This window comes from Erpetoichthys calabaricus, chromosome 18 (genome assembly GCF_900747795.2).
Source record: "Erpetoichthys calabaricus chromosome 18, fErpCal1.3, whole genome shotgun sequence".
Lineage (NCBI taxonomy): Eukaryota > Metazoa > Chordata > Cladistia > Polypteriformes > Polypteridae > Erpetoichthys > Erpetoichthys calabaricus.
In genome coordinates this window covers 74,591,734-74,613,942 of record NC_041411.2, presented here as the reverse complement: position 1 = coordinate 74,613,942, position 22,209 = coordinate 74,591,734, and the positions used below count along the sequence as shown (strand labels likewise).

The window sequence follows — 22,209 nt, the reverse complement described above, 5'->3', positions numbered from 1 at the left end:
CAAATTATGAGCTTTGTTGGGATGTAGACACTATAGTGCATCAGCTGCCACAGTTCTACCAAACCATAAATTACAACAGAATACATACTTTTGAGTTTTAACAGGATCGTCTGGATTTTTCTGTTCTGTTTTCTCCACACTATTGCTCGACTGTAACGTCTCCTCTTTTGCCTCGCTGTCAGCAGCATTTTCAGGTTTTGTATCTGTCGCAGATGCTTTAGAAAGAAAAGAAAATTGTTAACATCTCCACAGATCTACATTTAACTGAAGTGAATGAAACAAAAATTATCTAAAATACTTTCAAGGCTTACATACATATTTCAGCAGAGTTTCCTTCTTCAGGTTGAACAGATTTTACTCCTTGAGTAATAGTAGCAAGAATTTGCTGAAGCTGGTCCTGAGTAAGACACACCAAACTGTCCCTTAATATGTCTGCAGAAACCCTTTTATTTAGTTTGGGCAGATGTTTGGGAACTTGGGACTTTTTCACAGTCTTCATCTGATAAGGCTCCAGTGTTTTCGGATGAGTGACAGTTGTCTTTCTTTCATATAAGTCCTTCTTATTATTTTCATCACCATCTCCATTTTTAAGTGGTATATTTGAAGATTCTGCCTCCTTGCGAACTTTAGCGGACAATTTCTCAGTGTCAGTCTTCTTTGAATCCAACGGCTGTGTACCAATGATTTTGGGGGCAAGTACGGCATTACGTGTTTGACTATCCAAAGGCAACTGCTGTGATTTTGGATAAAGTTTAATACCTTTGGATCTGAAATTGACCTGTAGAATTTGAATTAAAAAATAATTACATGAGAAACTGTACTAATAATGAAATGTAAAACAGTGAGTGCAACAATTGAAATGTATTTACATAGTAATGTCAAAAGATTATAAAAAAAAATTACCTTTTTTACATTTTTTGATTCTAATCCTGTAGAAAAAGAAAAAACAAAAAAGTTTCGATTTATGAAACATGTATGTAACATTATGAAACATACAGAATTTTCTTAGTGAAATGGAATAATTATTGCTTGATCCAATAATATGTTATAATGCATATGATTATTGTTAGATAAGAAAACAAAGGAATATGAAAGAGAGAAAGGACTACTCATAGTGAAAACATCTCAGTCTACAGTTCCACATGCTCTTTTCTGCATGAAAGCTCGAGAGTCATGCTAAAGGGAACGAAAGAACTCTCATTTACAGGGCCATGTGGTGAGAAAGTCCTGCATCATAACTGTGGAAGAAATACCTCAAAGTTCACACCTGTATTCTTGCAGAAATCCTGCAGACCCTCATTTAATTCTTTGTGAGGAACATAATTTTAAAAGTGTGGCCAAGGAATAAGCCGTGGAACAAAAATAATTCAAGACGTCAAAAACTGATTTCTACTTTAGTCACTAAATGAATCTAAACCATTGTTTTTTACCAACGGCTTGCTGGTTTACAGAGTAAGTGCCAACACAGCATTGAAACTAACTTCTGTCACACAGAGCACTATACCTTGATTAAACTGAAACTGCATGGGTGTCAGAGGTAGTTAAAAAAAGCCTTGCCCTGGAAAAATCTCTTACACACATTAAAATAAAAAATGGAAAAAAATCAGGTAGAGAACCAGGTATAAGTGGATTGCTGAGGTGGATGTTTAAAAGTTTCAGCACGCAATAACCACGAGTCAAAGACTTCAGCTCTGAGGCATCAGTAACCCCTTTAAATGGATGAACCAAACTGCCTTACAAAACAAACACCTAACTGAAAAGTGACAAACTTGTGCATTATATCCAACAATGTGACCTGTTGTCTGCATATTGTACTCGACTGGCAATTGTAGGCATGCAATCTTCATTCTTTGTGATGTGCAACATTGCTTCACAGTTATAAGCAGTCACAGACTCGAGTTGGTCCTGTGCTTAAGGGAGCCGGATTTGGAAGAAACCTTTATAACTCTAGTGGAAGGGGGATTAAACTAGTATCCTCCAAATAAATGAGCATTGTGTGTACTTATCCTCTCTTTAAATATTTAAGAACTATATAATACTGTACATGATTAACACAAAGCACAATGTTTACATCACTGTGAAATAAATGGGGAAAAAATAACTTTATATTAATGCTTAGTACTCGGTGTGCAAGATTTGTGGTTTGTGAATTTGTGTGTGCATGTACTTGCAACAAAGCTCTTAATCCTGCTGCCTATGTGAAGTGCTTTGAGTGTATAGAAAATCAACATATAAATGCAACTATCTACCTACCTACTTTCACCCTCAAACATTTCAAAGAGTTTTTGTTGCCATCTTTTGCCACTACACCAACTCAAGCTGATTTGTGTGGATCTGATGGATTTTATTCTACATTTTGTCATTTGATATCTTTCTGCTTTTTGGTAAATGTGCATCCTATGCATTTGCTCCTATTTTTTACCTTACATTTTCACACATAAATACTGCATGTATACTTTTTTTTTTTTAACTGACATGCCTTACTTGCTGTAGATAGTACATATTGTATATATTTTATTTACCCTGTTTAACCAAGGAAATTAGGTGTAAATAAAAGTAGAATTAGATCAACTCTGAAAATTGTTATATAAATGTTTTGCAACAGTGTCCCTATACAAGAAGAATTTACTGTGTGCCACCTACTTACCATACTTTGCGAAAACAAGCTTAGGCTTTCCATCTTGAACTTCAAATGTTAAACCATCTCTGCAGCAGACAAGATTTGAAAAACAAACAGAAACACAAAAGAAAATTATCTCACCAAATAAGAAATCACTCTTAAGGCAAAGAGGAAAAACAAACTTTACTTCTCACGAAAATCTAATATACGCATGGTATCTATTAGAAATATCCCTAGAAGTATCCTGCTTGCATGGAAACACATTTTTTTCCAAATGTGAGTAAATGTCATGAATCCATTTTCACATTTTATCATAGAATTTAAACTGACCCTTTTTAATTTACGTATTGCTTAATATCCCCTACTGTTCTCTTAATTCTCTCTCAACATTCGTTCATGGATTGTCTAAAGAGCTTCTCTTTCTTCATGTTCATATTTGTTATTACTAAGAGTATAAAGGTTAGTGTTTAACTGATGATGCTAATAAAGAGAACATTTACTCTGCACTCCTGTTATTCCAATTTCATAACACATACAAACATACATAAATAACACACACAATAATCCTAGGCCTTATTTACGCTGGTACTGTACCAAAGTGTTCAAAAATCAACACAGTTTATCACTAGAGCAAACCTGTCACATTAACTCAATTTAATCAGAGAAAGATACATTTTCTCGATTTAGCAATGGAGAAAATTTTACGTTGACTGTGACTAAGGTACAAAATCTTACTGACTAGTCTCACAGTTTCATGCTTTTACAACAACAGACCAGGAAAACTCTGGAGTAGGATCAAAACATTTACAAAGCACTGCACATATACTATGGTAATGAGGGTGCTAAAGACAATGAACTTAAAATTCATATTTTTGCAGTCTATAGAAGAGATTTAAATGGGAAATAAATGATTAATATCTGGGAAAAATACCTTGCTCCCGATACAGTACAGACTGCTTCAAAAACTAAGGGTGTGTGTGTTTGTGTGCACATCCTGCAGTGGATTGGGGCCTCAACCAAGGTTGGTAGCTGATATGGTTTACATCTCCGAAAAACTAAACTGAATTAATAATTTTAGAAAATGGAACGAAGTTAAATTGCCTCAAGCAAGTTAAGGGTTATTTTAATACTCTTTTTTAACATTTTCACAATCCTCATGATTTCAGTTCTGCTTTTCCAGGTGTTCTGGTTATTTAACCCATTACTGACTAATGAGCATGTTATTGGATCGGATGCTCATTGTTAATTGGCATTATTCTAATAAAATTAAGGGAGCAAACTACGTAGAAAAAAAGAATAGCAGAAAAAGAGAATTAAGCACTTAAGACTACTGATGAAAATATCCCATCCATCCATCCATTATCCAACCCGCTATTTACCTAATTACAGCGTCACGGGGGTCTACTGGTGCCAATCCTAGCCAACACAGGGCGCAAGGCAGGAAACAAACCCCGGGCAGGGCGCCAGCTCACCGCAGACTGATGAAAATATGATCTTTCTAAATGTCTTATGAATGTACAAAACTGCTTTGCTTTTCTAAATGCAGAATAAGACAAAAAGACCAGCTAATTAAATGAGATTAAAATTAGAGATAAAAAGACTCACTGATTGTAAAAACTGGTTGGAATAAGAACCTGCAACCAAATAGGGTCTGACAACTGGTTATAGCAATGCTTCCCAAGTTCAGACCTAGAGACCTCTCATAATCAATACATTACTCATATTTTTAATTGAACTCATTGTTTAGCAAGCTGTTCTTTTTTATTCTTGTATCCTATAAAATACTACAATACATGCATTTTTTCCCAAATCCTTAAGTTTCCTTTGCCCTTTTCTTTATAATTCACCCTTTACTAAAGACCCTGCTCTCCTAATTTAACTCAAATGCGGACACCATTGAATGCTAAATGCAAGCAATAATAGCACCATATTCGCTTGCAAAAAGTCTCTTAATCAGCAGCCAAGTGAAAATGAGACTAAAAAAACAGAAGCCCTTTAGAATCAAATTTATTTGCACATGTGTGCATTGCTCATTGCTAATCAACAATCTTTGGATACAATTGAGGGAACAAATGCTACAAAAAAAGGGTAAATGAAAAAGAAAACAACAAACATAAGTATTTATAAATTTCTAAAATTCTTAAAAACATGTAAGGTAGATACATTAAACATTGCATCAATTAAAAATGGTTGGAATAAAACCCTGCAGCCATTGGACACCCTAGGACTAAACTTAAAAAAACAGTTCAAATAACTTTATGAAATATTTACCGCTAGTAGCCCATGCCCACACTGACTAAATTTTTAAACCTACCCAAGCAGTCACCCGTGTAAATAAAAGATCCGTTTAAAGACAATTCTGTCACAACCCCTCCTCCCAACATTTTTAACACTGCAGGCTTTTAAAAACACTTTACAAATTTTGCAGAAATTTTATTAGTACAATATAATCAGTCATAAAGGATTAATGATAATGAAGTGCTAAATCGGGTTTTGCTCAGCTTTCAAAATGTCTCTATTGACAGACAGATAGACCTTTATTTGTCCCAAGGGGGAAACTTGGCTTTTTACTGAAGCTCAATAAATAAATATTGTTCTTTGTCTAAAGTTTTTCCCACTTTCAGGTACAGCCACTGTATTTCACCAGCCTCCACAGTTCTCTTCTGTTGCACACTTCTTCTCCCTGAGATCCCACTTCACACAGTCTATCCACTTTCTCTTTGGTCAAACTCCTATTCTCCATCCCAACACCTCTAAATCTGTGATTCTCCTCGCCTTTGTTTACCTCCCTTCTTGTGAGATGCCCATACCATTTTAATCTTCTTTCTGGTATTTTCATAGACGTTTCCCCAGTTTTATCTGTAACTCTGAATTCACTCATTTCTGATCTTTGTTACTCCACACATCCATCCAAACACCTTTATTCCTGTAGTGTTCTGTTTCCTTTCAAACCCCTTTATAACTACCCAGGTTTCTGATCCATACAATGCTGGGGTGACCACTGTTTTATATATGTTAACCTTCATTCTTGAACCGTTTCTTAAGTCACAAACCACTAACAATACTTTTTTGTAATTTTCCAACCAGATTGCATTCTATGGTTTATTTCTAGATCTTGCTTACCATCTTCTGTTATGGCTGATGTGAGATACTTGAACGTTTCTACCCTTTAAAGCCTCTCTCGCTCGAGGTAAACTTCATCTTTTCATTCTTCTCCCTTAAATCACTTTTAAATCCAATCTGAAAACCTATCCTTTTGCCTTAGCGTTTTAAGCTGTTTTAATTTACTTTATCTATATATTTATTGGTGTATTTATGGCAGCTACTTTATCTATATATTTATTGGTGTATTTATGGCAGCTGTATGACACTTTGGTCAACATCTGTTGTTTTAAATGTGCTCTATAAATAAAACTGACTTGACTTAGATATTCTGTCTTTTTTCCTACTATCATCCGTAGCTCTTCTCCACCCCTCCAGTTTCTTTTCCACAATATTCTTAGAGGTGCCACATTGTACAATGTCATCTGCAAATAGCATTCATCATGGGGCTTGATCTACTATTCCCCTAGAAATAACATCCATAACTTGGGTAGAAAAAGATACAGGCTTAATGATTAGCCTTAATGTAACCCAACCTTAACTGCAAATTCTGTTATTCCTAAACAAACTCTTTTCCTGTACTCCATTCCCTTTCAAACGTCTCCACATTTCTTGCCAGGAAAATCTATCATATGCATTGTCTAAATATATAAATATCATGTGCAGTCCTCTTTCTTTATATTTTCCATAATCTGTCTGAAAGCGAAAATCGTATTTGTTGAACTCTTCAATAAATACATGCATACATACGAAAAGAAAGAAAGAAAGCTTTAGCCAAGTCAGACGTTAACACGAGCAATCACAGTCCCAGTGAGGCACTATAAAGGCGTGTTGTCGTCAGTATACAGTAAAGGAGTCCCAGTAGCGCTTCTTGATACGCTATTAAGTAAAGCCGTTATTACGCAACTGAAACCCCAATGGTTACACTGCCCTGTACAATAGTCATGCTGTGATTTTGTTAAGAGCCCAGTCGGAGTGTATTAGAACCATAGTCATGCCGTGGAGTTCATACTAGAACAAGATTACACAATGTAATGGTGCTATAAAATGTTAAGTCAATAATCCCAAGTGACTTCAGTATTAATAAGGAATCGTACAAAAAATCCTGCTGAAATAAAATAACAAAGCAACGCGTGCGGAAATAAACACCTGCCAATTAACAGATACTAATCAAATGCATTCCAGGATTTTACATTCTTTTAAATAAATTTACACACATTATTTTTTTATGTGTTCTCATCCACTCCCACTCAACGTGCACAACACAAACATTAAACAAAAACAGCCCTTGGTAAATCTCCAAATGCCAACTCCACAGAACGCAACTTATGCACGTCTCCGTTGCCCTCAAGTTCAAATGCATAATGCCGCCTTACCCGAGATTCATTATTAAGAATGAGTTTTTTTTCGGAAAAATCGGACGACCATTGACAGAAAAGCCGTTTCCTGGAGAGACTCTGTGTACGCTGGTTGCTGGCCACGAACAGTAACGCCTTCGTCTATTTGCTCCTCGTCGACCAATTAGAAACGAGCTCCTATCCCATGTTCTGCCCATGACCGCCAACTAGACAAACGTACTCGCCTCATGAGGTCAGCATGATGGGAAATGTAGTGAAGGTGCACGCATCCGAGGAGGTAACGAATTCGTGATCGGGGAAACTTAAACTACAGATGTTTGGAGTGACAGTGTGTTTAAAATATGTGAGAGAAGATCGGGAGGACTGTGGCATCGACGTCTTCAAGTCGGTATTGATGGTTCTGAGCAGACGTTTATTTAAAATGTTGCAATAGTTGATTGGGACATAGTGGCTCAGGTGTGTCGAATTTCATTCATTTCACAATGCCCTCAAAGTCCAGGTTTGTATTGTTCTAGTTTGGTTTTTATGGGCAAGATTATATTTTTTTATCATGTATGTTACTAGTAGGTGAAGCGTACCGTTGTCAAAAGCGCGACAGCTTTAACTTTTGCCCATGTGTCTATCAAAGGTACATTTTCTTTACGAAACATAATAAAAGCGAGTAGATTTATAAAATAGCGTCAACAGCAGTTCGACGATTGACCCGTGTAGTTCGGTTGCTCGGTATCTATAAAGTACAATCTCGGTTTGGTTTTCAAGCCACAGGCTTGATTTGGTATACAGGTTCTTCTCCCCATAAAACGGTACTTTGACATAAGTTTGAAATTGAACCAACTTCACATCGGGGAGCGGTTTGGGGGGGTCGGAACATCCCGGCAGAGAACTAGCGCCAATCGGGGAATGATAGTTAGCAGGCTTGGTTTTCAACCAAAAAATAAGTGCATGTCTCCCAAAAATCATATTCTACTTTTCCTTTAATCAGTCATTTCCCCTACAATTTTTGTCAATTCTTAAGGGCCACATTGTCTCCAGAGATATTTATTGCAGTTTGTGATTCTTTGCACCAGAAAGAAAAAACATTGCCTGCAATAATAAAAAGTTATTATGCACTAAACGCAATTGAGTAAAGGGCAAAAGGTTTTTAGTGTATGGTTTATAAGCCCCTGGGCAGTATGTCAGTAAAGGAAATAACACATCATTGGGTGTGTCCTTTAACAAGATGTCTGTGCAGAACAAGGAATCCTAAGTGGCCTAAATAATTTTCACAAACATCTATAAGCGGGTTGTTTTAAAATGTGACTGTCTCTGGGAAGGTGCTATCAGGTTATCGGTTTCATATATTTAAATATTTCATATGGTGCATACATGCATTTTATTTACTATTGGGGGCCTTTCAAACTTCTTTTATTTTTTTTATTGCATTAATACATTTCTTTGTTTGTTTGTGTGTACGTCAGTTAATTTAATTTATAGTCCTGGCATTCTCAGCCCATATAGATTCTAGTAACCCTTCAGTTGCGGTAAAGAGTCCAACTCTGATCTTGGAGGGCTGCACGTTTTGATTCTAATCATTTTCTGAATTCGTGATCACTTTTTGCTGCCAATTAACGTATTTTGCCTTCATTTTAATTGACTTGTTTTTAACACAGACTCCCTTGATTGATTGTTTCTTTTTTCCTTAATTCGCAGTCAGACAGAAGTGAGATAAAAAAAAGTGTGTCCATATCTGAAAATAAAGGACTATTACAATTAACCCGACAATACTAGACAGGAGCTAGTAATTCATTTTGATTTATACTCGCTCCTCCTAGTCTGCTTTAATAGCACCGGCCTCATCGCAGTCTACTTTTGGGAAAGATGCGCACTCTGAAAGAAACTGCAGCAAAATCTCATTGTCTTGGGGAGGGAAAACAAACTATCCTGTGAATAACACGCAAATGTTTGCTAAACTTGTTAGGCAAGTATAACGCCGATTCTGGTTCTCTCTGCGTGTAGTTTGCAAAATACACCCCCGATTCTTGCGTGTTGTCTGTGTGTGTTTTATTCCTACCTTCAGGTTAATCTACAGTATTAACTATATGTAATGATGCTAGCGGTTTAGGCTCGCCCCACGCAATTGTCAAATGGATTAAGTGAGTTTGTAAATGATTTGTGTGCATCAGTAATATTGATCCGCTCAGGTCACAAAAAAAAAAATCATTTTAAAGGTGCTCGATCATCAACAGTTTTGGCACAATGAGAGCACCTAAGCCGTGGAATTCAATTGCAACAATTGGCTTCTAATTAAGAAACTGGTTGGAGTTTGAGGCCCTGATTTGGTTGCATCACGTCTGATTTTTTGCTTGGCTGTCATTTAGATAGATACCTAAATAGATATAGAAATGTATGTGCCTCCAGGGGAAAAGCTGGCTTTTTACACAAGCCTTTTAAAGCAATAAATACATAATTAGATAAATATACTGTATACACACACACTAAATAGAAGCCATTCACAGGACTGGGTCTTAAAGAAAATAAGGCAATTAAAACGAAGGGAAAAGAAGTCAAGTAGCAGCAAAAACTGGGCACCAATTACGTGACAGGAAGGAAAACCTGCAGTTCTCCATGGAATACTCTCAGAAACTGTTGGACTTATTGTTAACATTTTTCATAAAAGAAAGGTTCTTTAATATTAAAATTAACCGATAAGGCATTCATGCAATTGACAATACACAATAGACAGGAGCTAGTAATTCATTTCGATTTGTACTCGCTCATCGTAGTCTGCTTTAATAGTAGACCTGCTTTAGTAACACCGGCCACTGCGCATTTTTCCCAAAACTGGACTGCGATATCTGAAAGAAACTGCAGCAAAATGTCATTGTCTCGGGGAGGGAAAACAAACTATCCTGTGAATAACACGCAAATAAGATGCTGCAGATGTTCTATCAGACGGTTGTGGCGAGCGCCCTCTTCTACGCCAGGGGTGGGCAGATTCAGTCCTGGAGGGCCGCAGTGGTTGCAGGTTTTTGTTCCAACCCAGATGCTTAATTAAAAAACAAACCTTGTCAACTATTTAATTGCATGGCTTGTTAGTGCTTTAACTCTGCCATGTAAGGTCATTCTCATATCCTAGATTTATTTTCATTTCTAAGGATATCATCCAAATAATTTGAAGTCTAAAACAGATGAGTAATTCTCAGTGCTTCACTTTTTTCTCTTCACTTTCCTTCCAAGTATTTAAGTAAACCAAATAGTGCGTGATAAATACACACAGGTGTAAATGGTAACAAGCTAAATGGAGAAATGCTGGTCTCTTTTGTGGTTTTGTGGTATTGCTAATTATGAGCAATTAAAAACCAAGAATACAGCTGTTTAAGACTAAAATAAGCAATAAGGGTTCAAAATCTTAACGAGCGAGACAACTAAAGTGAAGCTGAAGTGTTACTTGAGCAATAAGGGTTTCTTATTAAGTAATTGGGTTGGAGCAAAAACCTGCAGCCACTGCGGCCCTCCAGGACTGAATTTGCCCACCCCTGTTCTACGCGGTGGTGTGCTGGGGAGGCAGCATAAAGAAGAAGGACGCCTCACGCCTGGACAAACTGGTGAGGAAGGCAGGCTCTATTGTAGGCACGGAGCTGGACAGTTTGACATCTGTGGCAGAGCGACGGGCGCTGAGCAGACTCCTATCAATCATGGAGAATCCATTGGAGCCACTGAGCAGGATCGGATCTTCTCCAGACAGAGGAGCATCTTCAGCGAGAGACTGCTGTCAATGTCCTGCTCTACACTATGCGACTCTTCAATTCCACTCGGGGTTTGGGGGTTTAACATTATACAAAGTTATTGTCTGTTTTACCTGCATTTTTTTTATCACTCTTTAATATTGTTTCCTTATCAGTATGCTGCTGTTGGAGTACGTTAATTTCTCCTTGGGATTAATAAAGTATCCTATCTATCTATCTATCTATCTATCTATCTATCTATCTATCTATCTATCTATCTATATGTTTGCTAAACTTGTTAAGTAATACTTGGCAAGAATAAAACGCGTACATCGTGCAGTTTGCAACATACACCCCCGATTCTTGCGTGTCGTCTGTGTGTGTTTTATTCCTACCTTCAGGTTAATCTACAGTATTAACTATATGCAATGATGCTAGCGGTGTAGGCTCGCCCTACGCAACTGTCAAATGGATTAAGTGAGTTTGTAAATGATTTGTCTGCACCGATGTACGCCCAGAGCACCGAAATTAATCAGCCTGTATGGAAAAAAAAAAAATTGTTTTTCAAATAATGATTCCTGTCTCTAGACCGACCGATCGTGTCCTCTTTAACCCTGTTACTGTCACTCCTGAGAGAACTTGTCTGTGCTAGACGCACACACAGCATCATCATCTTCGAGTTTACTCGTCTTCGGTGAACAGCGGTTGTTGACGCTGCGCTTATACGGTAGTAGAACTGGCGAAAAACTGCCTATCAAAACGTAAAGAACTAGAAGAAGAAAGCGATTATCTTTAAACCGTATATGCCAGTTGCGGTGAGTCGCACGAAGGTGATGCTCGAACGGTAAATTACGACGCCATGTCTGAATATGCGGCGGCACGGTGGCACAGTGGGTAGCGCTGCTGCCTCGCAGTTAGGAGACCTGTCTGGGTTCGCTTCCCGGGTCCTCCCTGCGTGGAGTTTGCATGTTCTCCCCGTGTCTGCGTTGGTTTCCTCCGGGTGCTCCGATTTCCTCCCACAGTCCAAAGACGTGCAGGTTAGGTGGATTGGCGATTCTAAATTGGCCCTAGTGTGTGCTTGGTGTGTGGGTGTGTTTGTGTGTGTCCTGCGGTGGGTTGGCACCCTGCCCGGGATCGGTTCCTGCCTTGTGCCCTGTGTTGGCTGGGATTGGCTCCAGCAGACCCCCGTGAGCCTGTGTTCGGATTCAGTGCGTTCACTGATTTCCAAGACGCAAGGCCTAGACATGCCAGATAAAGATGGTCCTTTACAGAATTTCAGTCTGTCAGAGTGATGCCATAGGGGAACCATTTATATTTCCTGCATAAAGGTTTCAGAAAGAACCTTTATTTAGATCCTTTATAGGCTCCTACGATTACTACATGAAAATTCGAATGGGTCCTGAAAACAATACCACAGACTATTTCAGGTTTTCTTAATCAGACTGTGTCCTGCAATAGGCAGCCCACTAAACATTTCCTATATTAGGAATTTTTTTCAAAGCACAAAGAACCAACTTCATATGCAAAGAATGCTTCACAAAATGAAATGGTGCTTCATCAAGCAAAGGTTCAGTGAGGAACCATACAACCCAATAAAGAACCATAAAATGCCACTGAAGAACCCGTACAAAAGAGTGCAGAATGAGGCATGACGAGGTGCTGGCTTTCTTTGCACTCAAGTGTATAGAATTCAGTAGGCTGAGGTTGAGATATGTATTGGTCGACAAAGCTGTGATTTGAAAAGCTTTATCAACAGAAATTCATGAGTGAAAAATTTGTTTGCTTATAGTTTGCAATTTGTGGTACTTACTGCACTCTTGAAAATAAAGGTGCCAGGGTGGTTTGTTAGAGCGATGCCACAGATTCATTACTTTTGGGTGCCAAAAGAACCATCTACATGAAGATACTAGAAAGATCCTTTATGTATTTAGATCAATAAAATTCTGCATACAGTAAATAGCCATGACTATTGTAATAGATTTGTGAAATATGAGTTATGATTTTAAAAGGACTCTTACAATAACTCTGGCTATTGGTCCGAGTTTTCTTAAACTGTTAGTGTCCTGCTAGGTAGCCTACCATACATTAAATATTTCAGGGTTTTTTTTTCCTGCATATTAGGACGTTTTTCAAAGTACAAAGAACCCACTTCATACGCAAAGAACCCTTTCCAGAGTGTAATGTGCTTTCAAATAAAGTGCTATTAAAAAACAATTATTTTTAAGAGTGAATAGTGATAAATGCCTTTTGAGAATAAAGCAGTTCTTTGACGCACTGTTGAGAGAGATTCACTAGGTCTAAATACATGAGCAGAGTGTTAACAAATTATTTATAGTTTGGAAAGGTCACTTGGCAATAAAGAAATTTAAATATCGTGCAATTACTGAGTTGAAAGTATTCCTGCTGAACAGCAGGTAAAGGTTATTAGTGGCTTGACATTAGTGTGCAAACTGTCAAAAAAAGCTTGCTCATGTGTTTTCATTTTTAATGTATTTAACTTTTGAAATGTATTTTGATTCATGTTTTTATTTATTCGTAGCTTTACCATAACAGTTGAAAATATCTGATATTATGAAAATAAATAAGTGCCAGAACATTATTTTTTTTAGAAATGTCCCTCCTGTTATTCTTGAACACCCCTAATTGATGGTCGAAGAATCAGACTCGCTTTGTTTTTAATATTTGACATCGCATTCTGTGATATGATAAACTTTATTAGTCCCACGGGAAGATTCAAAATGCTGTCAAGTATCATTTTAAGCATCGACATTGCATCCTCTCTCTCTGTTTATTTAAACATTTATAATCTCTGAAGATTCTTTGCCGTTTCTCTGTTTTTCGCTTCTATTCATACAACCACTGCATACTCTCGCAATACTTTCTGTTCTAGTGTATTGCCTATTCAAGTTTAGGCGACTCCTACTCTTTAACATTTTCCGTGGTAACCACAAAATACAGGGATGGCGAAAATAAGTTGAACAAATGGTTCAACCCCAGGCGCCAGAGAACGCCCCTATTGTGTGAAATAAAAAAAAAACGTAACCTTAAGAAAATATTTTTATTGGGTTAACTGGTGTAAATAAACTGACCTAGCATGTGTATTTGAGCTTAGCGCCGGGTGCTGCCATGTGTAAAAAGCGAGTACGAAAAAACGAACGGATGCCAACCTTGTAATTGTAATGCAAAAGTCACTGCGTCAGTGTACAGTGTTGAAGTGGGGTTGATAATGAATGGATGGATGCTGGTATTTTTAACACAACAAATAAATAAACGCAAAAATAAAAGTGTGTACTATAGTAAAAACTGTGATTGGACCCCAAAAATCAAGCCGTCTTAGTGGTAGTTCAAAACCGGTTATGGCATTATGTGACCAATAAGTGCGTTTCTAACCCAATCTTGTGGACTATGTGACAAGCGGCCGATCGTGGCACCACCTACCGGACAAGCCTATATATTGATTGATGCTTTAGCATGTAGAAGCTGATCTCTGTTACGTATCTTGTGCTCAGATAATCAGAAATCTTGACTATAATCAGAAAACCCATTTAAAGACTCTGTCAACAGTCTCCGCCACTAGCCACGCCCAGATCAGACGTTTATTCCTTATCACTTTTTTTGCTAATGCCTCCGCTTTCTGCATCTTTAATTTTTATTATAAATGACTGCATCTGTGCTGGCTGTGACGCGCACCTCCGTGCAGTGAGGCTGACAGTTTTCATGAAGAATCATAGAAGAAACGATTTGCGTCCTCATCGTGTCCAATGGCAGGACTAGATACTGTCACTGGGTTTACTTTAACTGACACACTACTCGGCCAGTAAAAAGGCGAGACAGTGGGCGTCATATTTGTTTTTCTTAATCCGATTGGTTATTTTTATGCCAACACGCGCAACCCTTTCATTTGGACCCCAACCTTCCGGCTGTGGGTCGCCATTATTCTTCCTCCGGAGAGACACTGGAGTAATTTCGATTTAGAATATTGACAGAAGCTCAGTGAAATCGCGCTTTCCAAGTCTCGCAGCCATTATGTAAATGTGGAGCCAGTACATATAAAGGAGCATTTGAATGCTGGCACGCATCAGATTGGGAAAAGGAAAAGAGCAAGCTGTTTCTTGTTGATTTGGGGAGTGGACCAGCACCGACGCAACTTGTGTCGCTCCTGGCCCGAATTCCCATGTGCAGTTCGCTGAAACATGCTTGTGCCGACCTGAGCTCTCAAGCTTCTTTTCCGGAGTCGCCGCCGGGACGTGCCAACCGGAGAACTGCTCCTGAGGCTGCCCCGTGGGCAGTTGCCTTGCGGAAGCAGCCCGGTTCGGTTCAGCTCGGTTTGGTTCCACTGCAGCTCTGTGCCAATACCCGGAGTCCAATGGGAGAAGGTGCGCTGCCTTTACGTCAAGCCTGCCCGGTTTTCGGGTATTTCCGTTAATAGCAGCGGTTCAGTCGTTTACGCAGGAGGACAACTTTTCGGAGGCTACAGAACTGGTATAAACCCATCAGGTAAAAAAGAAAAAGCAGCAATATTAGGCATTATGTAGCTTTGAATGTCCATATTTTCGAACTTAATGCCAAGTGCCATTTGAAAGAGTGACACGTATGGTGAGATGCATGTTACCGGAAAGATAACCAAATAACGACACGGAGACTGGCGCAAGTCGAACCATGAACGTTAAATGAGGTAGTAGATTTACTTTTAAATAGTCCGTTAGTGAAACTCCATTGTCTGTTCTGGCACATGTAAATATAAAGTGACTTACTTTGGATCGCGATAGTTGAGCGCGTTTTCTGTGGACACATTCCCAGCCGGGAGGCCGTATATTTGGACCCTCCATGGCTAGCAAGCCTCACTTGAAATGGGTAAGGTTATGCAGGCGACTTCCAGATTTTTGCAGTCTCACATTTTTTTAGCACCCCAGATGTCCAGTGTTAGCACTCATGGGGGTGTTTGGGATGAAAATTTTAGCAGAGCATCTCCACAACTAATAACATTTTCTCATTTCCTACCACAGTACAGAAAATACTACATTTATTTTTTTATGATCTGAACATCTCCCTAGTGATAGTGTGCTTTACTTTTATAACCACTCCAGATTCTGCAGACAGGCATTCATTATGACACACGGAACGCTTCTGCTTACCTATCTTGTCAAGTATTGAAGTTTAGGGATAGATTTGTATATTTGAAGAGTAGGATTTGTGTATCTTGCATGCTTTTTGGTTTAATGTCAGTAAAGTTATATGTGGCTATGCTCAATAAAGCATGCCAGTTTTGTTACAAGTGTGGAGAACACTAACTCTTGGTTATATAAATGAGATGCAAAACAGAAATTTATTAAAAGCTTTAAACCCAAAGGCATTAGCAGATTTGAACCTTAATAAGCATAGGATAGGTTATGGTTACCTAACTGTGGGTAAACCTTTTTTAATTACCAGTGCAAGTTACATAATAGACCATGGATATCTAATGCAGCTGAATCAGACTTAAGGTGATTGTCTCAAAGACAATTAGTGTTTTGTTTTTCTTAGTGCCTCATTTGAGGTTTGGCCTTAACGTGGGTTCACGCCTTCAAATGTACCCTTCTGTAGGCTACACCCTGACTTCAGCCTTCAGGCATTCTTCAGCATACACAATCACAAAGCACTTTAAATAACTAACAAGAATGCAGTGCTGTTTTACTAGATTACAGAAGCTTGCCTATCAGTCTCTGGCTTTCTTCCACACTGTAAACACTCAAAATATTAATAGCCTTTACAGCTACAGGAGGCAACCCATATGATGACCTCCTTGCATCACAAAAAAACTCCCTTATTGTGGAATCTTCGTAATTTAATATGGTTTAAATATTGTGGATATTTGAAATATGTATCAATGAACAGACATCCAAATTTAGTAAGAGTGTAAAGCCTGCATCCTTGAGTCAGAACATAAGAGCCTAACTGAGCATTCATTAGGAGTTGTTATCCTGTGTCCTGTTATCTAAATGATCTGAGCCCCTGCTCAGATTACTATAAAGATTGCTAACATTTTGATAAAATAACTCCATGAGAGGTCTGTGTTTCTGAATGCGTACTGATAACATAGGCTGTGTCAGTTTTTTTATGGTAGCAAGATGAGGAATACTTTGCTCTGATAAACTTAGTTATTTTTTTATATTACCATTGCTTCAAAAAATATTTTATACAGTTGCCATGGAAGAGAGGCCAGTATAAAAAAAATCTTGTTCCTTATTTTCAATGTATATTAATTAAGATCTTGTTTGATTTTATGGATGGATGTTTTTGTTTGTGTGTGTCAAAATTTTATAGAAGAATTGACATATTAATTCAAAGGGGTGCCCCACTCTACAAAAAGACCTATGAGATCTGATTTTTTCAGAATCACACACACTAGCCTGAACTACTGTACTTTGTCAAATATCAGGATAGGAGCTGACAGCTTCTGGCCGTAGTTGGATTTTGATTTGCAGTTTTCTCTGGACCCGTGGGTCCCGGAGGATTATTTTCTTTGGAACATATCTAGGCCAGGATTTTTTTTTTCCTTTTTCACCTTCTGTACCAAAATTGCCATTTACACCTGTTGCTGGCTAATAATTTAAGTTTGTCCATTTTTAGTGTCTTAGGGCTGCACATCTTCACCAAACAGCATCAGTTAAAAGGCAGAATGAGGCTTTGATGATGCCCCCATCTATTGCAGGTCTCCATAGGTATAAGTACAGTTGCGTTTTACATATTTTTTTGGGGGGGGGGGGGAGATATTTTTAGTAAGTGGGTTCTGTATATTGTGTATAAGTACAGTTGCATTTTACATATTTTTTTTGGGGGGGGAGATATTTTTAGTAAGTGGGTTCTGTATATTGTGTTCATAAAAATTACTTATGGACACTGTGGGAAAAAATTGAGAAAATCCCCACTTAAACCACTCAACTTATCGCAATGTCTAGTTATGCAAGAAATTTAGCTTTTTGGAGTTTCCCCGCTATTAATGGCTCCTTAGACTAAAAAAGCAAAAAACACTGTCATTTTTAGGTGATTTTTGGACCATTTTATAAAGAGGAAACCAATAAGTGACTTCAGCAAAAATGATTAGAAAGCAGCCTTGAAGTTTTTTGCGCCACATCAACTGACCCAAAGGGTCCTCCTATTAATGAGATCCGAGGGGTCAAATTTAGTCCTTTTCTCAAAATGAAAAAAAAAAAATTAATATATAATGAAAATCCTAAATTGTCGCTAGTGTGTGATGGGTGTGTGTGCGTGCCCTGCAGTGGGCTGGTGCCCTGCCCGGGGTTTGTTCCTGCCTTCCGCCCTGTGCTGGCTGGGATTGGCTCCAGCAGACCCCACGTGACCCTGTGTTAGGATTCAGTGGGTTGGATAATGGCTGACTGGCTGGATGGATGGATGAAAAAGCATTGGTAATATCGACATGTGGAGTGTTATTTTATTCTATTTCCTAGGTTGTTGATCATTGATATGATAATATACAGGGTGAACCTTAAGTTTCCATTCATAGGAAAATAAAAATTTTTTTATGAAAAACCATTTTTATTTAAATAATATGCTGTACATGACTGCCATTGTTTTGAAAACGTGTCCGCCACTGCTGATGAACACGTATTAGCACAGCTGGAGTTATGCTTGTAATGGTGTTGGCAATACGTTCCCTAAGATGATTTATGTTTTGTATCTTTTCCTGATACAGCATTGCCTTCAAATGCCCCCAGAGATAAAAATCAAGATCTGGGGATCAATTTGTTACTCTTTATTCAAATGCATTTTTAGGGTATCTGAAAAATAAAAAATAAAATCTTAAAACCCAATATGTATGGAAACTTATGGCTCTCCCTGTATTTTACATTAGATACTTTATCCCTAATTCATTACATTTATATAGCGCTTTTCTCAGTACTCAAAGCGCTATCCACACAGGGAGGAACCGGGAATCTGGTCCTAGACTTCTAAAAGCCATTCCCAGAAGGTTAAAAATAGTGAATTTCATACATAAGCATGTGGGATTTCGTATTCATAATCACTGACCTTGAAATGGTTTAAAATGAAGTTGTTGTTGATCCTTTACTAGGAATTTAGCCCTCTCATGGACCTCTGTCAGAGGGTGAAAAAATGTCCAATTTCCATTACAATTGAGAATATTCAGTCTTTAAACATTTAAATTGAGGCACACAGTTCAATATTTCAAATATCTGACGCAACCATTCTTGTTTATTATGTACTTCTGTACATCACGTTTGTTATGAACATGCCGAATTAAGGTGGCTTAAACTAAATCAGACTATTTATAAGCCTATACAGCGCTGTAAGCTCATTTACAATGCAGCATCTAAAAATAATTCAGTCTTGATAGCAAATAATGTAAAACCGTGCCACACTGTCCCACACTGCCACAAGTCATTATTAATAGCGTGATGAATTGAGCACCTCGCACACCAAAAAGGCAACACCCACAAAAAGAGCAGTGTTAAGAATAAGAAGACAAATCATGATTTCCAGTCATGTCTCCCAAGAGTAAATGAATGCTTTGCCCATGGCCAAGTTTTTCAAGTGCTGTCCGTTAATCATTTTAATGACTGTAAAGAGCTGCAGTGTGAAAGGAGCTCATTTTTATACTTTGTAAACAATTATGGCAGGGAATATTGAGATGTTTAAATGTGTAATGTTTATTACTCCATATACTGCATGGTGTTATTTCTGAATATTACTTTCAGCCTCCAGTATTAAACCTGTCCAGCAGTAGGATTAGATAAATATTAGAAATACTTGTGGCTGAACTGATGAAAGTCAAGGAGAGGTCAAATGAACAAGCTGCAAGTTAATCCACTTAAACTGTTCTTTATACCATATGCTCGTATGGCTGCTCACTGCAGCTCTTGGTAACCAGTAGATTAGGCGCTTTTACTTTTTGTTATCCATCCATCCATTTTCCAACCTGCTGAAACCGAACACAGGGTCACGGGGGGTCTGCTGGAGCCAATCCCAGCCAACACAGGGCACAAGGCAGGAACCAATCCTGGGCAGGGTGCCAACCCACTGCAGGACACACACAAACACACCCACCCACCAAGCTATTCTTTTGGAAATGAAGTTGCATCATTTATGACTTCTTAAACCTTTCTGTGAAATGCCAAGACAATTTAAAGTTAATTCACAGTTTAAGCCATGTGTTATTTTACTTGAAATGTTTATAAGTACCAATGTAGTACTAGGGTGTTGTACCGTGTTAGCCATTATGAATGTAGTGAGAATTTAAGCAAAATGACACCTTTTATTGGCTAACTAGAACACTAAAAAGGAGGTGAATACTGTATCAGTATACATATACTGATAAACATAAATCCATCCATCCATTCTCCAACCCATTATATCCTAACACAGGGTCACGGGGGTCTGCTGGAGCCAATCCCAGCCAACACAGGGTGCAAGGCAGGAAACAAACCCCGGGCAGGGCCCCTGCCAGCCCACCGTGGTAAACATAAATCATATTTTATAAATGTCTACCTTCTAGTCAAGAAAATTAGAGAGCAATTTGCCTGAATTAGGGCCCTGAGTTGCCTCAGAAGCTTAAATATTGTAATCTTTTTAGTTATCCAATAAAAGGCGTCATTTTGCTTGCCTTCTCACTAAGTACCACTATAGCTGCTTTCTGATTCATCTACAACCCTAAACTTGCTGGTGGATTTTTTTTTTTTTCTGCACAGGTAAATAAAAATGGTAGTTTTAAGTTAAGTATGTCAACTAGTCAAAGCGGTTCAGTGTCTTCCAGTGAGGCTTTCACCAACACATCTGGGAATTACTTGGCAGCCAAAGGTCCCTGTAGTGCATTCCGAGTTCTGTGAAAAGGGGTTTTTGTTTCAGCGCACGCAGCCCTGGTTCCACTTAGTCGTCGTTTGCTTCTTGATTTCCGGAATCCTTCCACTTGTTTCTTGGATACCGGTCTATGTCATTTGTCGCCCCTTTGCCAGTTTAATACCTCCAAATCACTGGTGTTTAGAGTTAGAGGTCCAGCAAGGACCTTTAACACTTTCCCAGTCGATGCATTGGCAAAAGCCAAGCTCATTTTATGTAATACTGAATTATATTCACACTGTAATTTGTTTTTCTTCTTTGTGAAGTATTGTTGCATAATCAAGCTGGCATGGGGTTGACTGGGGGAGGACAGCATACCGTATTCTCCTTCGGTCCAATTGATAATGGCTTTGTTAGATTTTACTTTCTAAGTATCAGAATCCTCCAAAAATTCAGTGTCGATTTTGATGAATCTCAACATTTTAGACCTTCCTGATTTCGTATATGCAAAGTTTAGGGAAAGTATTGGAATCCTCCAAAAATTCGGTGTTGAGATTTTGATGAATCTCAACGTTTTAGACCTCCTTTGAATCTGAAAATACCATTTTTAAAATTATGTGTGTTTGTGTGAGTATGTGTATGTAAACACGATAACCGGAGTATGCTTTCACTTAGGTCAGGGGTTCTCAATTCCGGTCCTGGAGGGCAGCAGTGGCTGCAGGCTTTTGCTCCAACCCAATTGCTTAATAAGAAGCACTTACTGCTCAAGTAACACTTCTGTTTCATTTTAGTTGTCTTGCTCGTTAACATTTTAAACCCTTATTGCTTATTTTAGTCTTAAACAGCATTTCTCCATTTAACTTCTTACCATTTACACCAGTGTGTATTTATCATGCACTATTGGGTTTAATTAAATACTTGGAAGGAAAGTAAAGACAAAAAAGTGAAGGACTGAGAATTACTCCTCCATTTTAGCCTTCATACCAGCAAGCCCGCAATTCTTGAAAGAATCGCAAATCCAAGAATGGCAATCACTTTCTGTTCCCTCCGATACTTGGAGGGATGAAATATCATGGAGGGTGTGTGCGTCCTGGGAAAGTTCATTTAATTAAATAACCATATTTGTACTAGAGCGGTTTCTTTTTGGAGCTGTGACTCATCTGGGCACCTTCATTTATTGTTTTTATCCATGCAGTCTCTTTTTTGTTTTTCTATGGCTGTGTCGTCCGGTGCGGTGGTGTGGGTGGTCGCGTTCAGGCGGCTGTCCAACCTGGTGTGCACGCTTTACATCAGGTTTAGTTCAGAGGTCGTAGCCATGGTAAAGTTTTCATTTAATTAAATAAACATATTTGTACTAAAGCGGTTTGTTTGTGTGGGCGCCTTCGTTCATTGTTTTTATCCATACGGGCTCGTTTACAGTTCATAGCCATACGGGCTCATGTTTGTATTACTAATCGTTGAGCTCCTTCCATTTGGAGCCGTGACTCCTAGCCTCCGTGTATTGTTTTTATCCATGCGGTCTTGTCTTTGTTGTTCTGTGGCTGTGTCGTTAGGTAGAAGTCGTTTACTGTTAGGAAGCATACTCCAACCTACACACACTGACTGCTGGCACAGTGGATTAGAGCAGGTGTAG

The 22,209-nt window shown here is 38.4% G+C and overlaps 2 protein-coding genes across 6 annotated transcripts in view; one reads left to right on the top strand and one right to left on the bottom strand.

Moving 5' to 3' along the window:
- ccdc66 (coiled-coil domain containing 66) overlaps positions 1-7,201 on the bottom strand; it is a 58,267-nt gene extending 51,066 nt beyond the window's left edge. For 3 of the 4 annotated variants that reach the window (XM_028825352.2, XM_028825353.2, XM_028825355.2), the window contains exons 1-5: positions 7,099-7,201; positions 2,648-2,706; positions 904-929; positions 316-778; positions 89-215 (exon numbers count right to left, since the gene is read on the bottom strand). In XM_028825352.2, the coding sequence (XP_028681185.1) occupies positions 89-215; positions 316-778; positions 904-929; positions 2,648-2,706; positions 7,099-7,109 (686 nt within the window). In that variant the 5' untranslated portion in view covers positions 7,110-7,201. Of the gene's footprint in view, positions 1-88; positions 216-315; positions 779-903; positions 930-2,647; positions 2,707-6,939; positions 7,006-7,098 lie in introns of those variants that run through there. The other variant, XM_051920999.1, reaches the window with a different exon arrangement.
- An 85-nt stretch (positions 7,202-7,286) lies between these two features.
- The window catches only part of ip6k1 (inositol hexakisphosphate kinase 1), a 58,144-nt gene continuing 43,221 nt past the window's right edge, over positions 7,287-22,209 (top strand). Inside the window, exon 1 of one of the 2 annotated variants that reach the window (XM_028825361.2) lies at positions 7,287-7,357. In XM_028825361.2, the coding sequence (XP_028681194.1) occupies positions 7,319-7,357 (39 nt within the window). In that variant the 5' untranslated portion in view covers positions 7,287-7,318. Of the gene's footprint in view, positions 7,358-14,674; positions 15,282-22,209 lie in introns of those variants that run through there. The other variant, XM_028825362.2, reaches the window with a different exon arrangement.